This window comes from Mytilus californianus, unplaced genomic scaffold, assembly GCF_021869535.1.
Source record: "Mytilus californianus isolate M0D057914Y unplaced genomic scaffold, xbMytCali1.0.p SCAF_12, whole genome shotgun sequence".
Taxonomy (NCBI): domain Eukaryota; kingdom Metazoa; phylum Mollusca; class Bivalvia; order Mytilida; family Mytilidae; genus Mytilus; species Mytilus californianus.
In genome coordinates, this window is record NW_026262604.1 from 19,675,821 (window position 1) to 19,698,642 (window position 22,822).

A 22,822-nucleotide genomic window follows, 5' to 3' on the forward strand; every position below is an offset into this window, starting at 1 on the left:
AAAAGAAATATTGTTTTCTGATTATTAAGTCTGGCTGGCGCGGGACGTTTGCGCTTTTTGATAGTACATTTGCGCTTGTTTTAATGTACATTTGCGAATTTTTTTAATGGACATTTGAGATTTTTTTTAATGGACATTTGCGCTTTTTTTAAATGGACATTTGCTCTTACATTTGTAGGACATTTGCGCTTTTTCAATAGGACATTTGCGCTTTATCAACAGAACATAAAAATTCATTTAATATAAAAAAAAACATTCATATATTTATATACAGCTACAAGAATCAACCTTTTCCCATCATGCTTGCGTCAGATGAAAACGACAACACTCCAAGAAACTGGAGTAGAGTAAATTCCTAAAAATAACCATGACTCTTTCTAAAAGGTACAGCAGGTGGTTTTAAAATACAATTTCGGTCTTCACAAATTGAAACAAGCTTAGAATAACTATGTTGATACAGTTCCTTGAACTATTCATTCAACAGAATAACCACAAGAGGAATATGGTTTCCAATTTTAATCCACTAATAAGAAAGCTAATTGAAGAATTTCGGCCAAAATTTAAATGTTCCATCCATAAAAGTTTTGTTTTCTCTATCATTAAACGAGAAACGTATTCTATATTTTATATACTATGCCTGGTTTACCCGAATATTTCATTCTGAATTTGTCGTTTGTTCGGAAGAACTTTCAAAGAATATGTGAACATCTTTCCATGACTTTGGTAAATTTTGGAAAGATTACAGATAAACTTTCATAGGTAAAAAGCGTAAACGTCTTGTCAATTTTGTTCAGGTGTATCAAAGCTTAAAGCGCGAATGTCCTTTAGAGTTACACGTAAAAAGGCGCAAACGTTCTGCGTCAGTCTGGTCAAACTTTGTCTTTCACGATCAAGATATTCCGTTGCCAGATCTTTCACGATCAATTTTGATGAAAAATCAACAAAATTCAATGTTTTCAAAAACAAAATGAACGGTTTCAAGAAAAAAAACTTTTATTTTACTGTACTATCTGACACACCAAAGTTTCGGTTTCAAATATATCAATATATATTGGAATGTGACCATTATAGGTACAAAACGTGTGTTTTTTTTTTAATGAATCCCATATACTTGTGTTTTCTTTATCTTATTGCACATTTTTATTGAGAAAGTTGAACCATTTTGACAGACATTTTTTTTTTCGGATTTGTTCCACGTTTTGAAAATGCAGCAGATTTTTCATCGATTTTGAAGTAGAATTACAATTAATTACATTCACGACCCGATACCCGATCTTTCATGATCCGAGCGCAATGCTTGACCACCGTTAGGTATTCCTTTGCGATTATTTTCTCGATATACCGACGACAGCCGTGTTTTTAGGTTAGGGTGAATTTTGGCGCCTGTTAAAACGTTCAAACCCGCTGCATATATTAAATGCAAGGAGTCAGGAGTCTGTTGTTCAGTGGTTGTCGGTTGTTTGTGAGTTTCATAGATGTTTCTTGTTTCTCGTTTTGTAAATAGATTAAACTGTTAAATTCGTTGTGACTTGGATGGGGAGTTGTCTCATTGACACTCATACCACATACATATTCTTATTTATTTTATATGTTCACAAGTATTTATAATTATTTGTGATTTTATTTCAAACTTATTTCAAATTATATATACATGTGCAAACTATTACAGTAGGATTTAAGTGTGGCATGAATATAGGAAAATAATACCTTTTTATAAATTAACGTTAAAGGTCTTTGAATCCATTTTATAGTCCAGCTTGTGCAATACCATAAATTAGATAATGTAAGATAAATAAAAGGAAATGAGACTTCTCAACCCCTGAATAAATTTGCCAAAAATCAAGGTCGTCAAACGTCATAGCATTATCGGACTAGGAGGTGTCTAATGATTTGTTTTCTTTAAAAATTTTAATTCGATTTTTCAGTATTACAATGATCCCTTGCAATACTCCCAGTTCACAAATTCCCGGATCTAATTAAATTTTACCCCGAAATCCAGAAGTTTACTTTTTTAAAGGGCACGACTATTCCAAGAGCTAAGAAAGTTTGACCTGAGGTGTCTTACGTGTATACACAACCAGTTTACGTTTTACTTTTGTATTACTGTTTGCTAAATATAATGTATGCAAACCTATCTCCATGCATGCATACGGGCCACGGGGGCATATTCAATATGTAGTTTTCATTTATTTTTCTCTACTGCAGATGAGTGCCAAAGACACAAAGACAGAGTTATTTTAGTTCCAAAAAAAGTAGATACAAAAAATATTATCTACCAGTGTAGTTTTAATTTTTAAAACTGTGGCGTTTTAATGTGTATAATTATTGTAACTTTGTATATTGTTTTGGTGTATTATTTGTAAAAAATAATGATATACATTGTATTAATATGTTCATTGTGAGCTCTTTTAATGGGAACAAAACATCCTCCTTTAAACGTTTTGTCGATTACCACTGTGCCTGTAGTGATATGATAATAAACAGATATCAGAACGCGGACGCGATAGAAAGCCTATTTAGTACATTGTTTAGACGGAAGCCGGGAAGGGAATAAGATGAGTTAAAAGTGATTAATAGTATAAGATTTGCATCACATACTGCTTGCATATTCAAGGCATGGAACTGCTTGCGACAAACAAATGCTGGCTCTTCATCCTTTGGGGCTATTATTGGTATTAATGTTCCATCTATGAATATGGCACCAACAACAATGTCTAGTCCAAATAATTATGACGTCTGAAAGGCTATTTTATTTTTTTACTTTGACGCCTTCCTGCGTAGGAAGGCGTCAAAGCAAAAGAATAAAGTGCAGGAAGGCGTCAAAGCAAAAAAATAAAATAGCCTTTCAAGACGTCATAATTATTTGGACTACAACAATGTCATGAAACTCTTCCTTAGTTTTTTTGTAATTCTTGGACAGGAAAATTCATCAAATGGCCCAACCTCCTTACTATGGAAGTGCTAACGGATGTAATGCATCTACTAGCACTTGCCCTACTAACGCCATGTTAGTCGGCCACTTCTGATAGGACCCCCCCCCCCCCTCCCTTTTTGGCGTAGTAGCGCAAAGCTAACAAAACCTGCGTTTCAGGAGTAAGTGCATAGGACCTATTTGTATCATGTTTTATATCTGGTTCTATTGCCAATGTTATTTCATTGATACTGTGTCTTTCCAGTCTGTATCTGGATATAATATCCATTTCATTTTCAAAATGATCAAATGAAAAAGTGTGGTTCTAATAATGAAGATTCTTCTTCGTCATGTTCGTCTTCTAACATTTGCGGCATCTTGATCGAGAATAAAGAACGCTGCAGCCATCCTAGATATGGTTTAATTCATGTTCGCGAAAATTACGATCGAGATACGACTGGTTATAGCTGTAGTAAGTTACGCCAGGAATTACGTATTTTTTACGATCATCTTAACTTACGACGGCTTTGTGAAACGGCTGTAAAACCTACGATCTATTTACGATGGACGTACGATGACACGTAGACTTACGAAGGCTTTGTGAAACGGTACCCAGAAAAGCGTTTCGGGCGCATTAAATTTACAACGTGTTGTTTTCATTTCGTTTTTAGAATTGTTCGGGTAAACAGTAAATTTAAAATACATACTAAAATAGTAAAGTATCTCTGGGTATGATTTATTATGTACCAGGTAAATGAATACTCCTTTTTCCTGGAACTGTTTTGAAAATGATAAAATATGTTAACAAAAAAGTATAAAAGAATAATTAATCATATTTAGTGAAAAGGTTATAAAATATTTTAATTATGTTCACTAGAAAATAACAGCATATGGTGCTAAAACAATAACAGTACACATGAGTTTTAAGTGGCAACAAAGGGATGTAACTCGTAAATTACTAAAACTACTATTGGAACCGCTTTGTCAGATATTTGACAGATCGAAGTGGCTCATTTGCTGTTAATTCTTTATTTAAAAAAAAACGGTGATTTAAAAACACAATGAGTTCGCTGTTTTCATTGGCAAAAATGGTCACTAAAACCCAAATACTCAATAAGCATACTGAAATAACAAAAAAAGGAAGATATTTAAGGACTTCTCTAAAACTAATGAATTATTTGTAATACTCTGTTGAAGAAGAACACTATTACATAACTGTAAAATAACTAAAATTAAAACAACATTTTAAATTATAATAGCAAAATGAGACAGAATGCAATTTCCCTTAATGAGCATTAGAATAGGAACAGAGACGTATACAATAATTAAACACGTGTTTTCCTTTACTTGCGAATTAAATACTATATGCATTTCAAAAAAGATAACGTAATGTGCCTTGTCACAAAATTATCTATTGTTTAGATAATTTGGTATGATCAAATGCACCAAACTGTTTAACTTACTCACCAACAAATGTCATCAGGAGTAAAACGAATCGTACGATTACCACTAGTTAAGTAAGAACTATTGACCCCTCTAGAGTAACTGGCGGGGTTCCTGTTAAACAATTTTTTCGGTGTTTGAATTTTTTATCTACGTGTTTCGCTCTTTTGACTATGGTCTATCCGTATTTCTGCGACTAAAGGTTTTTGATGGTTCCTATTTGTATCATTCATATAAAATGAATTAATGATAAATAAACTCATCATAGATACCAGGGTTGACATTGTGTACGCCAGACGCGCGTTTCTTCTAAAAAATAGACTCATTAGGCCAAACAAAGTACGAAGTTGAATAGCATTGAGGACCAACAATTCCTAAAAGTTTTGTCAAATACAGCTAAGGTAATCTATTCCTTGGGCAGTTAATTGTTTGTCTGACAAACGTGTACTAGTATTTAGAGTATGAATAAGACTAGCCCTACATGAGGTATTTATATGATTATGGATTGAAGGATAAAACCGTTTTTTCATCAGTACGCATTCACTCTCCTTTACATTCTTATGAAAAGTAATACGTTGACAATATTATTTTAATGCACTTGTGTTGTTATAACTGAATAAACCTCACAGTCTAAAAAAACAGTTAATGTTTCCAGCTATGTGCATGTATATTTGACCTCTAGATACTTGCCAACTCCGATACAGGGATCACCAAATTGCTGATTACTTGCCGTTAGTTCACATATACTTTTCCCATTGCACTGGTGTTTCACCCTACCATCGGACGCAGATGACCTACAGTTGCTGGTTTTTACCAACGTTGGACAAATATTTGCATCTGTTTGACGTCCGTATATAGCTTCCAGTATACTAATGTGCGAATTACATACGATAAAGGCCGAATTTCTTTCGCATATGATTATACTGTTGACAGCTGTAACAAACACAAAAAACGAAAAGAATATATATATATAAACAAAAGAGCACAAACAAATACATGAAATACATAACATCAAATATATACTATAAAAAAAGAAATATCAAAAGGTATAACCACTATATATGGTACAAAATTACAAAACAGATCGTGGCAAAAACTTTAAAAAGATTTTTTTTATTTAAATGAATATTTGAATTTGTGTGCAATATATGTACCCCCATAACTTTCAAAATAAGTTACAACTTGCTACAAAATGAGATAAGTACTTCTTGCAGTACAGGGGAACATACTTCAAATGGGAGACATGAATGCAAGGACTAGTCAATGTCTAGTTATTTCTATCCAATGAATAATTATGATGCTGAAAATCTCATTACCAGACTATTATGAAGTGGACGCTGAAATTAATAGTAAAACTCGATTAGAATTGTGTACTGCCTCAAGGCTGTGAATATTAAATGACTTATCTGGGACAGTTTATGTTACTTTACTTATATATCAGTAAATGGTTACAGTTATGTGGATTATGCAGTAAATCTCAAAAGTCTTCTGCTCTCAGTAAAATATTATAAAACCGAGATTTGTACTTGCATGTCAGATCATGTTTAAATTTAGTTAACTTTAAATTATAATGTTAAACACAGGTCTTTGATCTTAATAGTCACATAGAAAACATATGGAAAGATTTTAAGAGATACATAAGTAAGGAAGACGTATACAATACGTATAATTCACAAAATTTGCTCCTAAAAGCTCTTATTTTTATAAAAAAAAAAAAAAGTGAAATGATAAATTATGAACTAAATGATTACGAGGGAAATCAGAGGGAGGTTGATGATGCAGCAGAAAAGTTAACTAATATGTTTGAAAATATCTCAGAGATAGTTGTAAAATAACAAAACTTTTAAAATAAAAAAAATAAAGACATTTATAGTCAGTTTATGAGACTGAAAGAGAAATAAAATTTGGTTGGATGATCCAAATACTCAACTTTAACAAAAATATTCTAAATTGTTTTAAAGATATTAAAACTTAGTGAAATTGAAATAAAGCACAGTACAGAGAGAAGATATTTAACTCATTGACAGATACTTTTAATTATTGGGATATTCTTAAAGATATGAAGAATACAAATAACGATAATAATGAAGCACCAGAAATTTTAAGAGATGACAAAGTAATTACCAACCATATTCAAAATCAAGGAAACCCGTAATTTGTAAATATAAAATTAAAATTCGAAATAGAAAAAGATTGCTTATATTGAAAAGACTCCCTTAACATATCATCATGATCATGCCATACAACATTACATGTATAAATAAACTAAACTAGAGGCTCTCAAGAGGCTGTGTCGCTCACCTGTATCTACTGTGGTTTTGGAAATCGTGTATTCAAATTATTCAAATTAGTTTTCAAGTTGTGACCATTTGAGATTTTTTTTTTTACAATTTTCCCTTAGACTTCTATAGTAAATCCCTATGTTCTTTTTTTTTGCCATGGCGGCCATGTTGGTTGGATGGCAGGGTCATCGGATACATTTTTCAATCAAGATAACCTATTGAAAAAAGATTACAAAAATTTACGAAAAAAATTGTTAAAAATTTGACTATAAAGGGCTATAACTCCTTAAGGGGTCAATTGAAAATTTTTGTCATATTGACTTATTTGTAGATCGTACTTTGCTGAAAATTATTGCTGTTTACAGTTTATCTCTATATATAATAATATTAAAGATAATAACCAAAATTGCAAAATTTCCTCAAAATTACCAATTCAGGGGCAGCAACCCAACAACGGGTTGTCTGATTCGTCTGAAAATTTCAGGGCAGATAGATCTAAAACTGATGAACATTTTTATCCATGTCAGATTTGCTCTAAATGCTTTAGTTTTAGAGATATAAGCCTTTTTATAATGCATTTTACTCCTATGTTCTATATTTAGCCATGTCGGCCATGTTGGTTAGCAAGTGGGGTCATCGGACACATTTTTTAAACTAGATACACTAATGATGATTGTGGCCAAGTTTGATTAAATTTGGGCCCGTAATTTCAGAGGAGAAGATTTTTGTAAAAGTTAACGACGACGACGACGGACGACGGAAGCTAAGTAATGAGAAAAGCTCACTTGGCCCTACGGGCCAGGTGAGCTAAAAAAGAAAAATCCCTGGACAAGATACCATTATTATTGAAATAGTGGAATTAAATAAAAAAAATCTTTGTCACTGTTTAATCTAGTTTTGAATGTATGTATCCGTCAATACTAATATACTCATATTTGATTTAACTGTATAAATCAGGATGGGAATATGTCATCAAAATAACTATATAGAATTATATCTAAAAAAAGTAAAAAAACCAAAAAAAATACAAAACTCCAAGGAAAATTCAAAACGGAAAGTCCTTTTTAAAATGGTAAAATCAAAAGCTCACACACATCTAACGAATGGAAAACAACTGTCATATTCCTGACTTGGTACAGGCATTTTCTTATGTAGAAAATGCTTGATAAAACTGGGTTTATAGCTTGGTAAACCTCTCACTTGTATGACATTCGCATAGAACTCCACTTTATTGACAACAATGTGTGAACAAAACAATCAGACACAATAGGTAAAAGATACGCTGCTCTCCCAATGATGTTTGATGCTGTATTAAATCAAAGATTGATGGTAAATTCTATCAGCAGTAGTCAATTTGGCTTCAGAAAAAAATAAAGACCTTCTGATAGTTTTGTTCTAAACTCTTGAATATATAAATACTTGCATAAGAATAAAAAGAAAATATATGCCTGCTTTGCATTTGATATGTCTGGCGAAAATCTTTCTTATTTAAGTAGTATAATGCAGGGGCAGGGAAAATTATTTTATCATTAAAGGACAGTATGAAGAAACAAAATCTAATTCTTCTACAATATAATAAAAAAGTTCAACCATCTTTTGCAAAATATAATTTTTTTTTTAAATATTGACTTCTTGGAATACTTGTCAAAACCAATACCAATTTGTTTCATAATTCTGAAGGACTTGTAAATAAAGTAAGGACACTTTTTCTTCAAAATGGACAGTAGATAGATCTCGACATTCTGAACACCTTTTCCCCTGTCGGATTTTTACATTTATAACTGTTTATTAGATAATAGACAATACTTGCATTTGACCTATTATGTGCTATTTTTAGTGTTGGCAGCCATATTGGTTACAGGCTGGACATCGGACTCATTTTTTTAAAAGAAAATACTCCATAGTCAAGTTTAGTAAGGGATAGTTCTACACTGGCTGCACGATGAAGAACCGTTGCAACAACAATTTGTGGAGTTTTTTTGGCGAGCCAAAATCTCAGTTCTTATCAAAAGAGAAGCGAAGGTTACCAAAGGGACATTCAAACTCTTACGTCGAAAATAAAATGACAACGACATGACTAAAAATGAAAAAGACAAACAAAACAGAATTTAGTGATATCAACAAACTCTAAATTTCCGTAAATAGAACAATCTTTGATTATGTCGCCATGAAAAATATGCTCTAATTTAAATTACATTTCTAAATAATAGCTTCAAACCTTTTTCCTGTGCTTTGAGTTGTTGCTTTTCTATCTCAGCCAATTTTTCTATCCCTGCTTTTGTTGATAATAATTGCTCCATGTCATTAATTTTAACTTGTATTGCTTTCATTTCTTCTTTACTATCAAGTTTTAATTGATCAAGTTTACCTTCTAAAGTTGATAGTTTCTTTTCCCCTTCAAGGCCTGGAGAGACAAAAATAGACTATACATTAACAATTATGATGTGAAAAATTCACACTTTCTTTTTAGTTTGATTTTTTCTTTTAATATCTTTGAGGCATTTCATTATACCAATTACACATGTTCATTTGTAGTATTGCTAAAGAAATAAAATCTATTCCAAGTGGCAAATTCCATTGTTTCCCCCTTCCTATCCTTCTTCTGTGGGTATCAAGTTATCCATCATATGTTTTTATGATTACTTACTGCTGTGCATGCGTGGGATAACTACAAATACATTTTTACAAAAAGTGCCAAAAATAATACTAAACATGAACATGCGGGTTCTAGTGTATATCGTCTACGCTTGACTAATCAAACTTATGCTAAAGAATGGCGTCCTTTTGGCTGTGGAGGGATGTATAAATCCGCTGCTTTTTTTTGGTCGGATTAGGGGCGTAAATTCGATGCCTTTTTTTTGCAACTTTTTTGTGGATTTTTTCGGACAAATATTTTCGACCTTTATCAACATACCCTAATACCAATAGCATTCGAAAGTTCAGACCGTTATCTCAGTCGACCCGCACCTACCTTTTTGAATCCTTGTTTATTTTTCTCGTCCTGAATATACATAAAAATATTTGACACCTGAAGTTAGGCAAACAACAGGCAATGTCTATCAATAATCAAGTGGTGAAAAAAAACAATGGTTCTTAAGATATCAATTTAAGCATTTAACATGTTTATTAAAACTAAAAAAAAACTTTAATAATATTAACAATTCTTTAATAAAACTAAAAATCATTATTTCTTTTTTATAAAGATGTAAGTTTACCATTCTGTTAATATCCTTAGGTAAACTATTGATCATAAAAGTCGGGAGGACACGACATAACAACAGTACTCACTCGTTTCCAAACTAGACAAAATGACAAGAAAGGACCGAAAAATTTAACTCATAACGAACATAAAACAAAAGATGATGATGACAAGCAAACTGGCAGATTCCAAGAAAGATGGACGGATGGAGCTTCCCTGGTATAATGTGATATTGAGCATACATTTGTATCTAATTCCACATATATTGCAGTTTATATGACAGAAACAATTCAATGATTAGGTGAACAAAAACACAAGGCATGAAAAATGCCAGAAATGATTTCCTGTTAAACCCATTCTCAACGATTTAAGAGTCATCTTCTAATCATAGTTTACCAAAATATATAATAATAATCATAATTGAATGTGAAGCAAAAATAAACGTTAAACTTTTGATAAATTTTAGATTTCAAAAGAAATAAAGAGAGCTGGAGTCTTTTCTATCCACACTTTCTAAACCGTTTGGTTTCAAGTCTCCACAAAATATGAGTTACATATCTAATTTAACTCCAAACCTTTTTCATGTGTTTTGAGTAGTTGATTTTTTATTTCAGCCAATTCCTCTATCCCTGCTTTTTTTGATAATAACTGATCCATGTCTCCAATTTTAATTTGTATTGCTTTCTGTTCTTGTTGTACTTGATCAAGTTCATCTTTTAATGTTGATAGTTTCCAACCTGCGGTGTTAAAAATGGACTCTATATTAAAAATAACGGTGTGAAAAAAATAAAAACATTTCGCTCCATGTGTTATAGTGTTTCGAACAATTCAATATAAACAGAAAATTTAATAAAAAAATAACATATCAATGATATTCATGTAAAAAAAAACATACTTAAAAAAAGGCGTCCTTTAGATGTGAGCGATGTGTAAATACTGTTACGGCCAGAAATAACCTTAAAATTGTAGCCAACAAAAGACACAAATCAATAATAAAATTTATCAAGATGTATTATACAATTTTACAAGAAATATTACACAAATAGAAATGTCAACTTAACTATTAAATTATATGTCCGATCCTTTGTCTTTTCTTTATCCGGAATTCTTCTCTAACTGTAATCGAATGTGTCCAATAAGTTCACAATCTAGTATGATGTAGTTAACGTAAATAAAAGTGTCAATCCAACAACTCCAGAGATCTTTTGAGAATCCAATGCAAATACATTTATGTCTGATCTGTCCAATTTCGGTTTCGGTATATATATAGCTGTCACGGAAACCTCTAGAACACTGTAGAAGGGCAACTCCTAGAAAACTTTAGAACGGAAACTTCTAGAATATACGTTAGTAGAAGTTAAAAGTACACATCGTAGTTAATGGTCATTCTAGAATCATTATGTAAGTCAAATAGAAAGTTCTAATCATTCCATCAGTATCTATGATTGTTCCAGTGATTTCTAAACTGCACAGTTATAACATTATTTTGTAAACAACTATAAATATTATGTAAACATATTATACAAGTTATAAGGCCACACAAAACAAATTAGGCCAAGATAAATAAACATGATAGTTACAATATCATAACATCCCCCCCCCCCCCCTTAAAAAATTTGAGTGTAATAAGAACTTTTCATGAACAATATATACAAAAATATATTGTATGTATACAGTGTTTTAATAAGATCTAGATAAAGCATCTGCTATTACATTGTCTTTACCTTTAATATGTTTCACAATAACATCATATTCCTGTAACAATAAACTCCACCTAGTCAACCTCTGGTTCTTGTTTCTCAATTTTTGTATGAAGGTGAGAGGATTATGATCAGTATAAACAAGAATAGGATGCATAGTGGGATTTAAATATACATCAAAATGTTGAAGTGCTGACAACAGTGCCATACACTCGTTTTCAATAGTTGAATAATTTTTCTGATGTTTATCCAATTTCTTGGAAAAATATGAAATAGGTTTCTCAACATTATTATCTGTTTCTTGATATAAAACGGCTCCAACTCCTACATCACTTGCGTCAACGGCAAGTTTGAATTGCTTTTCAAAGTCTGGAGTGATAATAGGACTGTTACTTTAAAGGGATTTGCTATTTTCAAAAGCGTTTTGACAATTATCACTCCATATGAATTTAGAATCTTTCCGTAAAAGATGAGTCAATGGTTGAACAACAGTAGCAAAATTTGAACAAAATTTTCTGTAAAAACCAATCATGCCTAAGTTTTTTATTTGTAGGAGGAGGAAACTTGGTGATTGCATCCACTTTAGCCATTATAGGTTTCGCTTGACCTTGACCAACTGTATGCCCTAAATAATCAACATTGGCCTGACAAAATTCACTTTTACCAAGATTAACAGTCAAATTGGATTGTGACAATCTATCAAAAGTATCATATAAATGCGTTAAATACTCTTCCCAGCTATCACTACATACAATAAGATCATCAATATAAGCATAACAACAGTCTAAATCTTTTATTACATTATTGATCATTCTTTGAAATGTAGCTAGTCTTAGGAGCACTTTTCATACCAAACGGCATGACAGTATATTGAAATAAGCCATCTGGAGTAACAAAAGCTGATATTTCACGAGCTCTCTGTGTCAATGGTACTTGCCAGTAACCTTTCAATAAATCGAATTTGCTCACAAATCTTACTTGTCCAATATTATCAATGCAATCGTCTATCCTTGGAATCGGATAGGAATCAGATTTTGAAACTGAATTTACTTTTCTGAAATCAGTCACGAAACGAATGGTTTTATCTGGTTTGGGCACAAGGAGACAATGAGAGCTCCATTCACTGTTACTCGGCTCAATAATATCATTGTCAAGCATATATCTAATTTCTTGTCTCATAAAATCAAGTTTTAGTGGATTGAGCCGGTAAGGATGTTGTTTAATTGGAGAAGCATTGCCTACATCAACATCATAACAAACAGCAGTGATTTTGTTTGGCACATCTGGAAAAAGATTTTTAAAAGAAAATACCAAAGTTTTCAATTTTTCTCTACGATCAAAAGTCAGATGTGCAAGTTTTGAGTCTAAATTTGACAAAATTTCTGAATTTTTCAATCTAACTGATTGTTCAATAGTCTTAGAATCAAAAGATGGTTCAGTTATATCTGGTTTGTCATGCTCATTCTCCTATTTAATCATGGCTAAAGTGGCAACTGGTTTGCTCTCACCTTCATTAGTACGCTCAAAATATGGTTTTAACATATTAATATGACACACTCTATTTTGTTTGCGCCGACCTGGAGTTTTTACAATATAATTCAAATCATTGATTTTACTCTCTATTGTATAAGGACCACAGTATTTAGCCTGTAAAGGATGTCCAGGGACTGGCAAAAATACAAGTACCTGACCACCAGGCTAAAAAAATCTGTCCCTGGCATCTTGATCATACCATATTTTCATCTTATTCTGTACAGTTTTTCTGAGCAATTTGACAAGCAGTATACAATTTTTCTTTAAATCTAGATACATAGTCTAGTAGATTCAAGTCAGTGTCTTCAGTAAGCCATTTTTCCTTAACCTATACAAAAGTCCCCTTACGGTATGACCAAATACCAACTCAAAGGAACTAAAACCAAGGGATTCTTGAACAGCCTCTCGGACCGCAAAAAGTAGAAAGTGAACACCATAATCCCAGTCCCTGTCAAATTGAAGACAAAAAGTTCTAATCATGTTCTTTAGTGTTTGATAAAAACGTTCTAAGGCACCTTGAGATTCTGAATAATAAGCACTTGATCTATATTGAGCAATCCCTAACTGGTAAACGACCTGCTGAAATAAACCTGACATGAAATTTGAACCCTGGTCGGACTGTGTAGACTTAGGAATTCCTACTAACGTGAAAAATTTGATAAGAGCTTTGACAATAGTTGGTGTCTTGATATTCCTTAACGGAATAGCCTCAGGAAAGCGAGTGGATGTACACATGATCGTCAATAAATACGCATTTCCAGTCTTGGTCTTTGGTAAAGGTCCAACGCAATCAATTAGTACTCGACTGAAAGGTTCTACAAAGGCTGGAATTGGCAGAAGTGATGCTGGTGGTATTTTCTGGTTAGGCTTACCAACAACCTGGCATATATGACATGATTTGCAGTATTCTGTGACATCATTTCTTAGTCTGGGCTAATAGAAATGCTGCAAGATTTTAAGGCAAGTCTTCCTTATACCTAAGTGTCCAGTCAAAAGGGTGTCATGGGCAAAACCAATTAGTTCTTGCCTATAGACTTTAGGCACCACCACTTGGTATACCAATCTCCATTCCTCCTCTGGGGTAGCATAAGGGGCATCCACTTCCTCATTAAAATGCCGTCTTGATGATAGTAACATTCGGCCACTTTGTCTGCTTCCTCCTGTGGTTGGGCCCTCTTGTGAAATGAAGAACCTCAGGGTCTTTATTTTGTTCTTCCACAAATTTTCTTCTGTCTAATGAATGGCTGTTCATGTCTGGCCATGGCATAATTACTAGTACATGCTTGTTAAAACTAGGTGGTTTTATTATGGCCTTTTCTGAGCCACAGGAACCGTCAATGTCGGCAAGGAAAGTGTCAGAAAGGTCCATATAATCATACTGCTCGTCTTGTAAATCCTCATTCTGTTGTTTTCTTGCCATTGCCCTAGTAACAACACAAGCTGGATACAGTTCAGCATCATCTTCATGTGATTTAACATCCACCACCGGTTCACTGGTAACAATTGGTTCAGCAACCACTTTGTTCCTAGCTAGATCATTTCCTAGCAATAATGAAACATCCTCAACAGGAAAATTAGGACGAACACCCACTACAACTGGTCCAGTAATCAAATCTGACTTCAAATAAATACGATGGAGGGGAACATCTATACAACCTAACTCAACACCTTGTAACAAAACGGAGGCACCAACGGAAGTCTCCTCGGACAAAGGCAATACACCTTCTAACAACAAAGTCTGAGAAGCTCCAGTGTCCCGTAAAATCTTAATAGGCTGAGGAGTAGTATTATCAACAATAGAAACAAACCCATCAGACATAAAGGGTTTATAATCCTTCATGTAATCACAAAAACTGGACTTAAAAGCCTGACTTGCAGGACATTCCAACTTATTGGTAACAAGGGGTGTCGTACAAGCACTGGACTTGGGTTTATTATTTCTTTCATTCTTCTTCTGGAGTCTAAAACAATCAGCCATCAGGTGACCATTTTTCTTACAATAAGCACAAGTCAGTGACTTCTTCTCAAAAGATCAAATTTTGGACTAGACATATTATTACTGGATTGACTTTATTCTGTGCAACAGGCTTACTATCAGTACGCTCAGTATTTTGATTTTTGTAATTTCCTTTTTTACCTTTTATGTGAAAGGGTATAATTATCGGAAATAATAACTGCATCTTGTAATGTCTCAACAGTTTTGTCATCTAAATGTGTTTTTAAGTCTAAATGAACACACTGCTTGAACTCTTCTAATAACATCAATTGTCTTATATTATCAAAATTGTTATCTATTTTCTTTGACGTAAGCCATTTATCAAATAGATCTTCTTTTTCCCTAGCAAATTCAACATAGGTTTGTGGATCAAACATTTTATAAGACCTAAATTTCTGTCTATATGCTTCTGGCACTAGCTCATAAGCTTTCAAAACTTCCTGTTTTACAGTGTCTTAATTAGAACTTTTTTCTTATGAAAGTGCTGAGTAAATTTCAGCGGCCTTGCCCTCAAAAACACTTTGCAGCATTGTAGTCCAATAAGGCTTTTGCCATTTCAAATTTTGTAGAAAATATTTATCAACTGTTTTTTCACAAAATCTGGAAACCAGACGTATATTTTGTGCTGCATCAAAATATTCTGATTTTGACTCTACTTTAGTATTGCTTTCTACTTTAACCATTTCAATTTTCATTTTAACCTTTCTCTCATTTCAAGTTCTGCCTGTTTTAATTTAAATTCATCTTCTTTTTCTTTTATTTTCTCTATCTCTAACCTTTCCCTTTCCTTCATTTCAAGTTCTGCCTGTCTTTCTTCCTTTTCCAATTGTTTTAATTTAAATTCATGTTCTAATTCAAGCTGTTTTACCTTGATAGAATCAACATTTTCGACCTTAAGTTCAAGAGCCTCTTCACCAAAAAAGTCTGTGTCAACTAATTTGTCTATTACCAAATTTTTTATAATTTGTTTTCTCATAAAATTTATTTTTAGATGTTTAGCAAGCAACACTAATTCCTCTTTCTATAAGTTATCAACCCCTTCCAAGTCTGGCGTTATAAAAATTTACCGGCATCAAAATTTTGTTGGCTAATTCTAATTCTATAAATACAGAAAATTTTAATCTGATATTAACGTTCTCCCGGACGAGCCCCCAATTTCTGTTACGGCCATAAATAACCGGTGTGAAAAAAATAAAAACATTTCGCTCCATGTGTTATAGTGTTTCGAACAATTCAATATAAACAGAAAATTTAATAAAAAAATAACATATCAATGATATTCATGTCAACAAAAAACATACCTAAAAAAAGGCGTCTTTTAGATGTGAGAGATGTGTAAATACTGTTACGGCCAGAAATAACCTTAAAATTGTAGCCAACAAAAGACACAAATCAATAATAAAATTTAACAAGATGTATTATACAATTTTACAAGAAATATTACACAAATAGAAATGTCAACTTAACTATTAAATTATGTGTCCGATCCTTTGTCTTTTCTTTATCCGGAATTCTTCTCTAACTGTAATCGAATGAGTCCAATAAGTTCACAATCTAGTATGATGTAGATAACGTAAATCAAAGTGTCAATCCAACAACTCCAGAGATCTTTTGAGAATCCAATGCAAATATATTTATGTCTGATCTGTCCAATTTCGGTTTCGGTATATATATATAGCTGTCACGGAAACCTCTAGAACACTGTAGAAGGGCAACTCCTAGAAAACTTTAGAACGAAAACTTCTAGAATATACTTTAGTAGAAGTTAAAAGTACACATCGTAGTGTATGGTCATTCTAGAATCATTATGTAAGTCAAATAGAAAGTTCTAATCATTCCATCAGTATCTATGATTGTTCCAGTGATTTCTAAACTGCACAGTTATAACATTACTTTGTAAACAACTATAAATAGTATGTAAACATATTATACAAGTTATAAGGCCACACAAAACAAATTAGACCAAGATGAAAAAAAAACATGATAGTTACAATATCATAACAATACGCAGCTACTTCTAGTCAGAATGGGGACGATAAATCCGATGCCTCGTGCTGGGATAGCATTATGTACGTTATCTGTAGTTTGGAGAACTAATACAACAACTTTACGTTGAGTTCTTTTGCACAGCCAGGATGTGACCGTATCCAAAAAAAGTATCACAAAAATACCGAACTCCAAGGTAAATTCAAAAGGGGGAGTCAATATAAACTGACAAAATCAAACATAATCAACCAACGGAACGAGTGGAAAACAAATGGTGGGATAAACTGGTTTTATAGCTAGCTAAATCTCTCTCTTGTATGACAGATGTTTACAGTTTCGTTATATTGACAAAATTATGTGAACAACCCAAGCAGACATAATAGGTAATATGACAATAAGTGGGATCCAGCATCCCAAACTCTGTAAATATACATCACACACATACAACACAACTGACTAAAAAATCAAACAAACATACCAATAAATCTAACAAAGACACCAACAAAAAATTGTAGTTGATAATAAGTTGACAAAAAAAGCCGATAAAAAAAAGTGTTTGCAGTTTGTAGTATATACCGTTTATAGTATACACTTTCTCGATAAAGTACAAATTAAGAAAAATAAAATATAAAATATAGAAACAACACTGTAAAAGCCTCTTGCGTCCGAATCACACCTCATAACCCACCTGCACCAGGAACGCTCACAATAAAATATCCGGTGCATAAAATTTATACTGAATCATTCGATCAAATGAAACATAATAGCACGAAGACAAATAAAGGGAAAACAGTATTTAAAGTAAATAAAAAGATACACAACTTCAGCACCTAGAATCTATAACTCAAGGCCATCTTGTATTATTTGTGAAGTAGAAACTGAAAATTTACCTATTAGGTCTTTGAACTTTCCCATGAACTTTTTTAGTCAAAGAACGTCTGGCAAAACCCTGGCTCATTAATTGTTTGCTCAGACAATTTCAGAGTAGCAGCTGCAAGATCTTGAATATCGTATGAGTTGAGAAATTTAGACTCCATGCGAAAATATACTTATACCAGTAGCATTCTTAATTCTCGCCCATTGTTCCGGTCGACTTAATTTACCTGATCTACCGTTTAGATTTTTGTTCTGGTCTTAAACATGCATATAACAAAAAAAAGTGCAAAAATCAAACGACGACAAATAAAATAATTCTTCAAAGATCAATTGACATATTTAATACATTTGTGCAGATGTTATTTTACTATTTTGTTTATATTATTAGGTCAGTTCTTGATCATAAATTAAGGCAACTGTAGTTTACCGATGCTTAAATCTCATAAATTGATTAGGAATACATATCAAGATACCAAACAAAAACTGCGGGAATCGCATGAACTCCAAACGAATCGTCTGCTTTATATGCACCATCCGCCATCATGCGAATCCACACCAAGTCAAAATGTCACAATCGGTAAAATTACATAAAAGACGATTTTTCTGGTATCTAAAAATCTAAGACTGCGAAAACATGTCGCAAGTTACTTGAGACACAGACATAACGTTCTTCCTTCTAACTCTGTTGGAGCAGGTTATGTGTGTAGGAGTACACCCTTACTAGTGAAGCGTAATATAAAATTCGCTATGAATATATAGACACTGTTGTCAAAAAATCAAATTTCTGTGTATTTTATAAAAAAAAAGTTTTCTTCTTTTTTCAAAAATATATGGCATTCTTTATTGAAAAAGAGAGGCGAAAGATACCAAAGGGACATTCAAACCCATAAGTCGAAAATAAACTGACAACGCCATGGCTAAAAAAGAAAAAGACCAATAGACAAACAATAGTATACAAAACACAACATAGAAAACTAAAGACTGAGCAATACGAACCCTACCAAAAACATTGGGTGATCTCAGGTGCTTTGGAAGGGTAAGCAGATCCTGCTCCAGATCATAAAGAAGCTATGGTTATATTATAATCTAGTAATGATTATTTCAGAATTTAGATAACTAGCAAATACTAACCAATAATATTTATTATATATACTAATTATGTTGAACAAAACCAGGATACGGTATTGGTATTTTCTGTATGAAACTAACAAGCGTTAACATTTTCAGTAAACAATGATACAATTTAAAAAAAAACATTTATGAAGCAGACCTTCTAGTTTCGGTAGTATCCTTTATCTCAGTTCACTGGGGTATATAAGATTCAGGCACTCACTGAAATGTGGGTTATTGAGTGACAAGACATCATCAGTATATCCTTGATATCTGAATTAAAGAACTTTTTTTTTTGCAAGATGTTTCTTTTTTCTTTTCTTTTTTCTTTTATAATGTTTTGTATGAATTCTGCTTCACATGAGTGCTAAAACAAGTCGGCAAGTAGGGGTGCACCATTGGAATACCAACCATCTGTATATATATCAATCCACCAAACACAACAAATATTTTGTGGATAAAAAAGTCAAGTATGTTGATGATATCATCATCGGTGATAAACTATCAAAAACTTTTATGTGTTTTGCTTTGCGCTGTTAATTTTCTGTCGCGCTATGTCGGCAGAACAGGAGATAAGAACAGTATTCCCACCTTGGCAAACTGAACAAAATTACCAGAAGCTAGTTAAACGGAAGGCCGAAGATTCAACACATGCCGACAATGAGACGAATCATGACATTGACAAACGACTATGCTATCTCCTTTTAAAAACCAAAAAATATGATATTATAAATTGGTCTTAAAATCGTCTAGATTTACAAATATCGAAATTACCGTTTTTGTAAGTGCAATTTTGTTACAAATCACTGGAATTTTCTTGTCCCCATGCAGTCAAAAATATCAAAGAGTCATATTATGCATTAGTATTTATCTACCTCCCATAAAAATTTTACTTTCATTGGTTGATACTGATGTGAAAAAAGCCTTCCTTATATTGTAAACTATAGGTTTGTTTGATGACAATGATATTTTTTACATGCCAGGGTTAACATGGTAAAGGAAAAATGAACCTGAATTCAAACATTATATGAGGGCTAGTCGAGCATGAAATGTAGATCTAGATCCTTCGAATGATTTCAGCAATGTTAAAATATATTCGAGGATGGCAACATATATTTAATATTATTGGACTTTAAGAAACAACTGAAATAAGTGCAGCTAGGTAGATGACAAACTATTATGAATTATGGGAGGTGTAGTGTTCACATCAATAAGACAGCATTCCAGCGATATAAATAACCTAAACACATCTAGCTAGGGGTCAACATACAGTTACCAACCCAAATCATTACGTTATACCCAAAAAGAAACGTAAAACGTATTGAGTTAGTAGGATCCACTTTTACACATTACTTTATAATTGAGTCTATAGATGACCATAGATGATATTACCTTATTTTAGACGATTTTTTTTTATATATTTCATCAGCGGTATACTAATATTTTTGGAATTATTTGGTTGATCACTATGCATGATTTTTTTTTATCTTATTATCTTTATATTTTTATTAGTTTGACGTAAATTATTGTGTTTCCCTGAACTATTTTACTTCTCATTACCTGTTCGAGCAAGCCTAGTTGACATTTCGCCTATTCTTCTTTCATTTTCGTACACGTACATAGCCATCAGTGCTACAATAATAGCATTGATAAATACTGATACGTATCCCATGTATTTTAGTGGTTTCTTCTATTAATTGCTGAAGTTGTAATAGAAAACAGACAAACGTGTTTTGTTGTCTAAAATTATGAATAACAAAGAACAAAGGGGGATAATTCATATGAAATTCACTAGCAGTCATATGTGACGGTGAATACCTATTCTACATTTAAATCTAATGTGTGTACACGATAATTAAATGTTTAAATACTATATACAATGTGTAGCATCACCACCGGATATAGGTACCCCCGAAGCAAAACAACAATGATAGCAAAATGTACCTATTCTAATCCCCGTACAGTAAACAACAATTCGCCGCTATTCGCCGTACAATTTATCCGCTTCATTTACAAGAATTTCTCTATAAAAATAGTTTATTTCGAAATACAGTGTTGTTCAAGCTTGAATCTGATATACCTTTGTTCTACGAAAAACGTCAAATGAATAGTTGAAAGGAAAAATGTGTTTTTATCTAGTTTTAACTCGTCACATGCTTCGTTGACAGGTACCACCCTATCCGATTCTGACGATTTGAAGAGAGAGACAGCCAATTAAGGATCCCAATCAGCCCTTAATAGTAGCTACGTTATTAAGAATCAGTATTCACTTGTCAGCAAAACGTAGAATATAATGAAAATAAGAAGAAATTGACCTTACCTGACTTCACATTTGTTTTTTCCACCGCTTCTGAGGTACCTCCGGTGGTGATGCTACACAGTGATATACACCGTGTAGAACGCCTCATTCGGTGTGTTGGCTATGTTTGACACGGGGTGGCGGTTCGGAAGAGGAGAAAAAGCGATCAAGGTAAGTAAAAGTATCAAAATTTCTTTTTTTTGAGAATTACTACCACTAAATAATGTATTGCACGGAAGGAATCGAACCATTATCTATTTACAGCAATCAGAAGCAGACGTTTCCGTTGCTTCGTTTTCTCAAACACCTCTTCCCAGTTCTCCATGTTGCAGATTTTGAGCTCGGACTTCATATGACAGTTTCAGGATAAAAAAATACTTTTGGCGATTTTTCCCCGTATGAAATATATAGAAATGAATTCCTATCATAGAATTTAACCATACCCCCAGCTTCTTAGTCAAAATTTATTGGTTTCAAAAGAATTTGTTCATCGAAATGTAATGTGTCGCTCGGGGTGTCAGATTTACGTCTCAAGGGGGTGAGGCATTTATTAAAACAAGGATAAATTTGACCATAATTCGGTCTTTATATGATAGTTTATAATTCAATCACGCCTACTCTGTTATGATGACTCATTACAAACCTAAGGTATTTCAATTGGACCATATTTTAGTTTTTTTTAAGTAATGTGCATTTTTAATGTAAGAAATAAAGAAAAAGCCTCAAAGCATTTTGTTTTGCAATACAAAGTGAGAATTTGAATATTAACGCATCCTAATAGAATCAGAGCTATTCCATCAATGGCATTAAGGACAATGACATTAACCCATGGGACAATGTATTTTTTACGTCGGTAAAATCCCAAATAGATATCGTGCTCCTACTAAACAACAACATGTTTTCCTTAAAAGAGATGCGGAAGATACCGAAGGGATATTCAATAACTTATTTAAAGCATCAGTATCTAAATATTTTCATAATAGCATTGTCGGCAACGGGGCAAACATTTAGAGTTATGTCATGGACTGCCCCTTTGGTAAGTTGTTCCACATACAAACTCTATAATAATTTGATATATGGGACCATTTGGATGCAGGCCCATTTTCACCTTTTCAAGTAAAAATCTGCCAAAAGATTTATTATGTCATTATTTTTTCGTGAATATGCATTTATTTTTCGACTGGACAATAAACATCCATCCATTGTCATGATCAAAGCAATGATAGCTGGAAGTCACCATACAGTACCGTCAACAATGTGCAGATGCCCGCTCTATATGACAACCTCTAAAGGGTCTCTAAAGTGAAAAGGGGAAGGTATGATAAGTCCTCTTTTTAGGTCCTTTCAATTCGAAAATCAAAAGTTCCATAAATCTACCAAAGAACATCCTTCATTTTGTTTGGAATTCTATGCGACTGTCATACAAGTGAGAGGTTTAGCTAGCTATATAACCAGGTTTAATCCACCATTTTCAACATAAGAAAATG

At 32.8% G+C, this 22,822-nt stretch overlaps 1 protein-coding gene across 1 annotated transcript; it reads right to left on the reverse strand.

Annotated features, from left to right (window-relative positions):
• Positions 1 to 3,724: 3,724 nt before the first annotated feature.
• Positions 3,725 to 20,824, reverse strand: LOC127721501 (uncharacterized). The gene is made up of 4 exons (XM_052228263.1): positions 20,597 to 20,824; positions 10,411 to 10,572; positions 8,855 to 9,040; positions 3,725 to 5,287 (listed from the first exon to the last, which is right to left on the reverse strand). The coding sequence occupies exons 1-4, from the start codon at positions 20,706 to 20,708 to the stop codon at positions 5,010 to 5,012; spliced, it is 738 nt and encodes a 245-aa protein (XP_052084223.1). The 5' UTR covers positions 20,709 to 20,824; the 3' UTR covers positions 3,725 to 5,009.
• Positions 20,825 to 22,822: the final 1,998 nt, after the last annotated feature.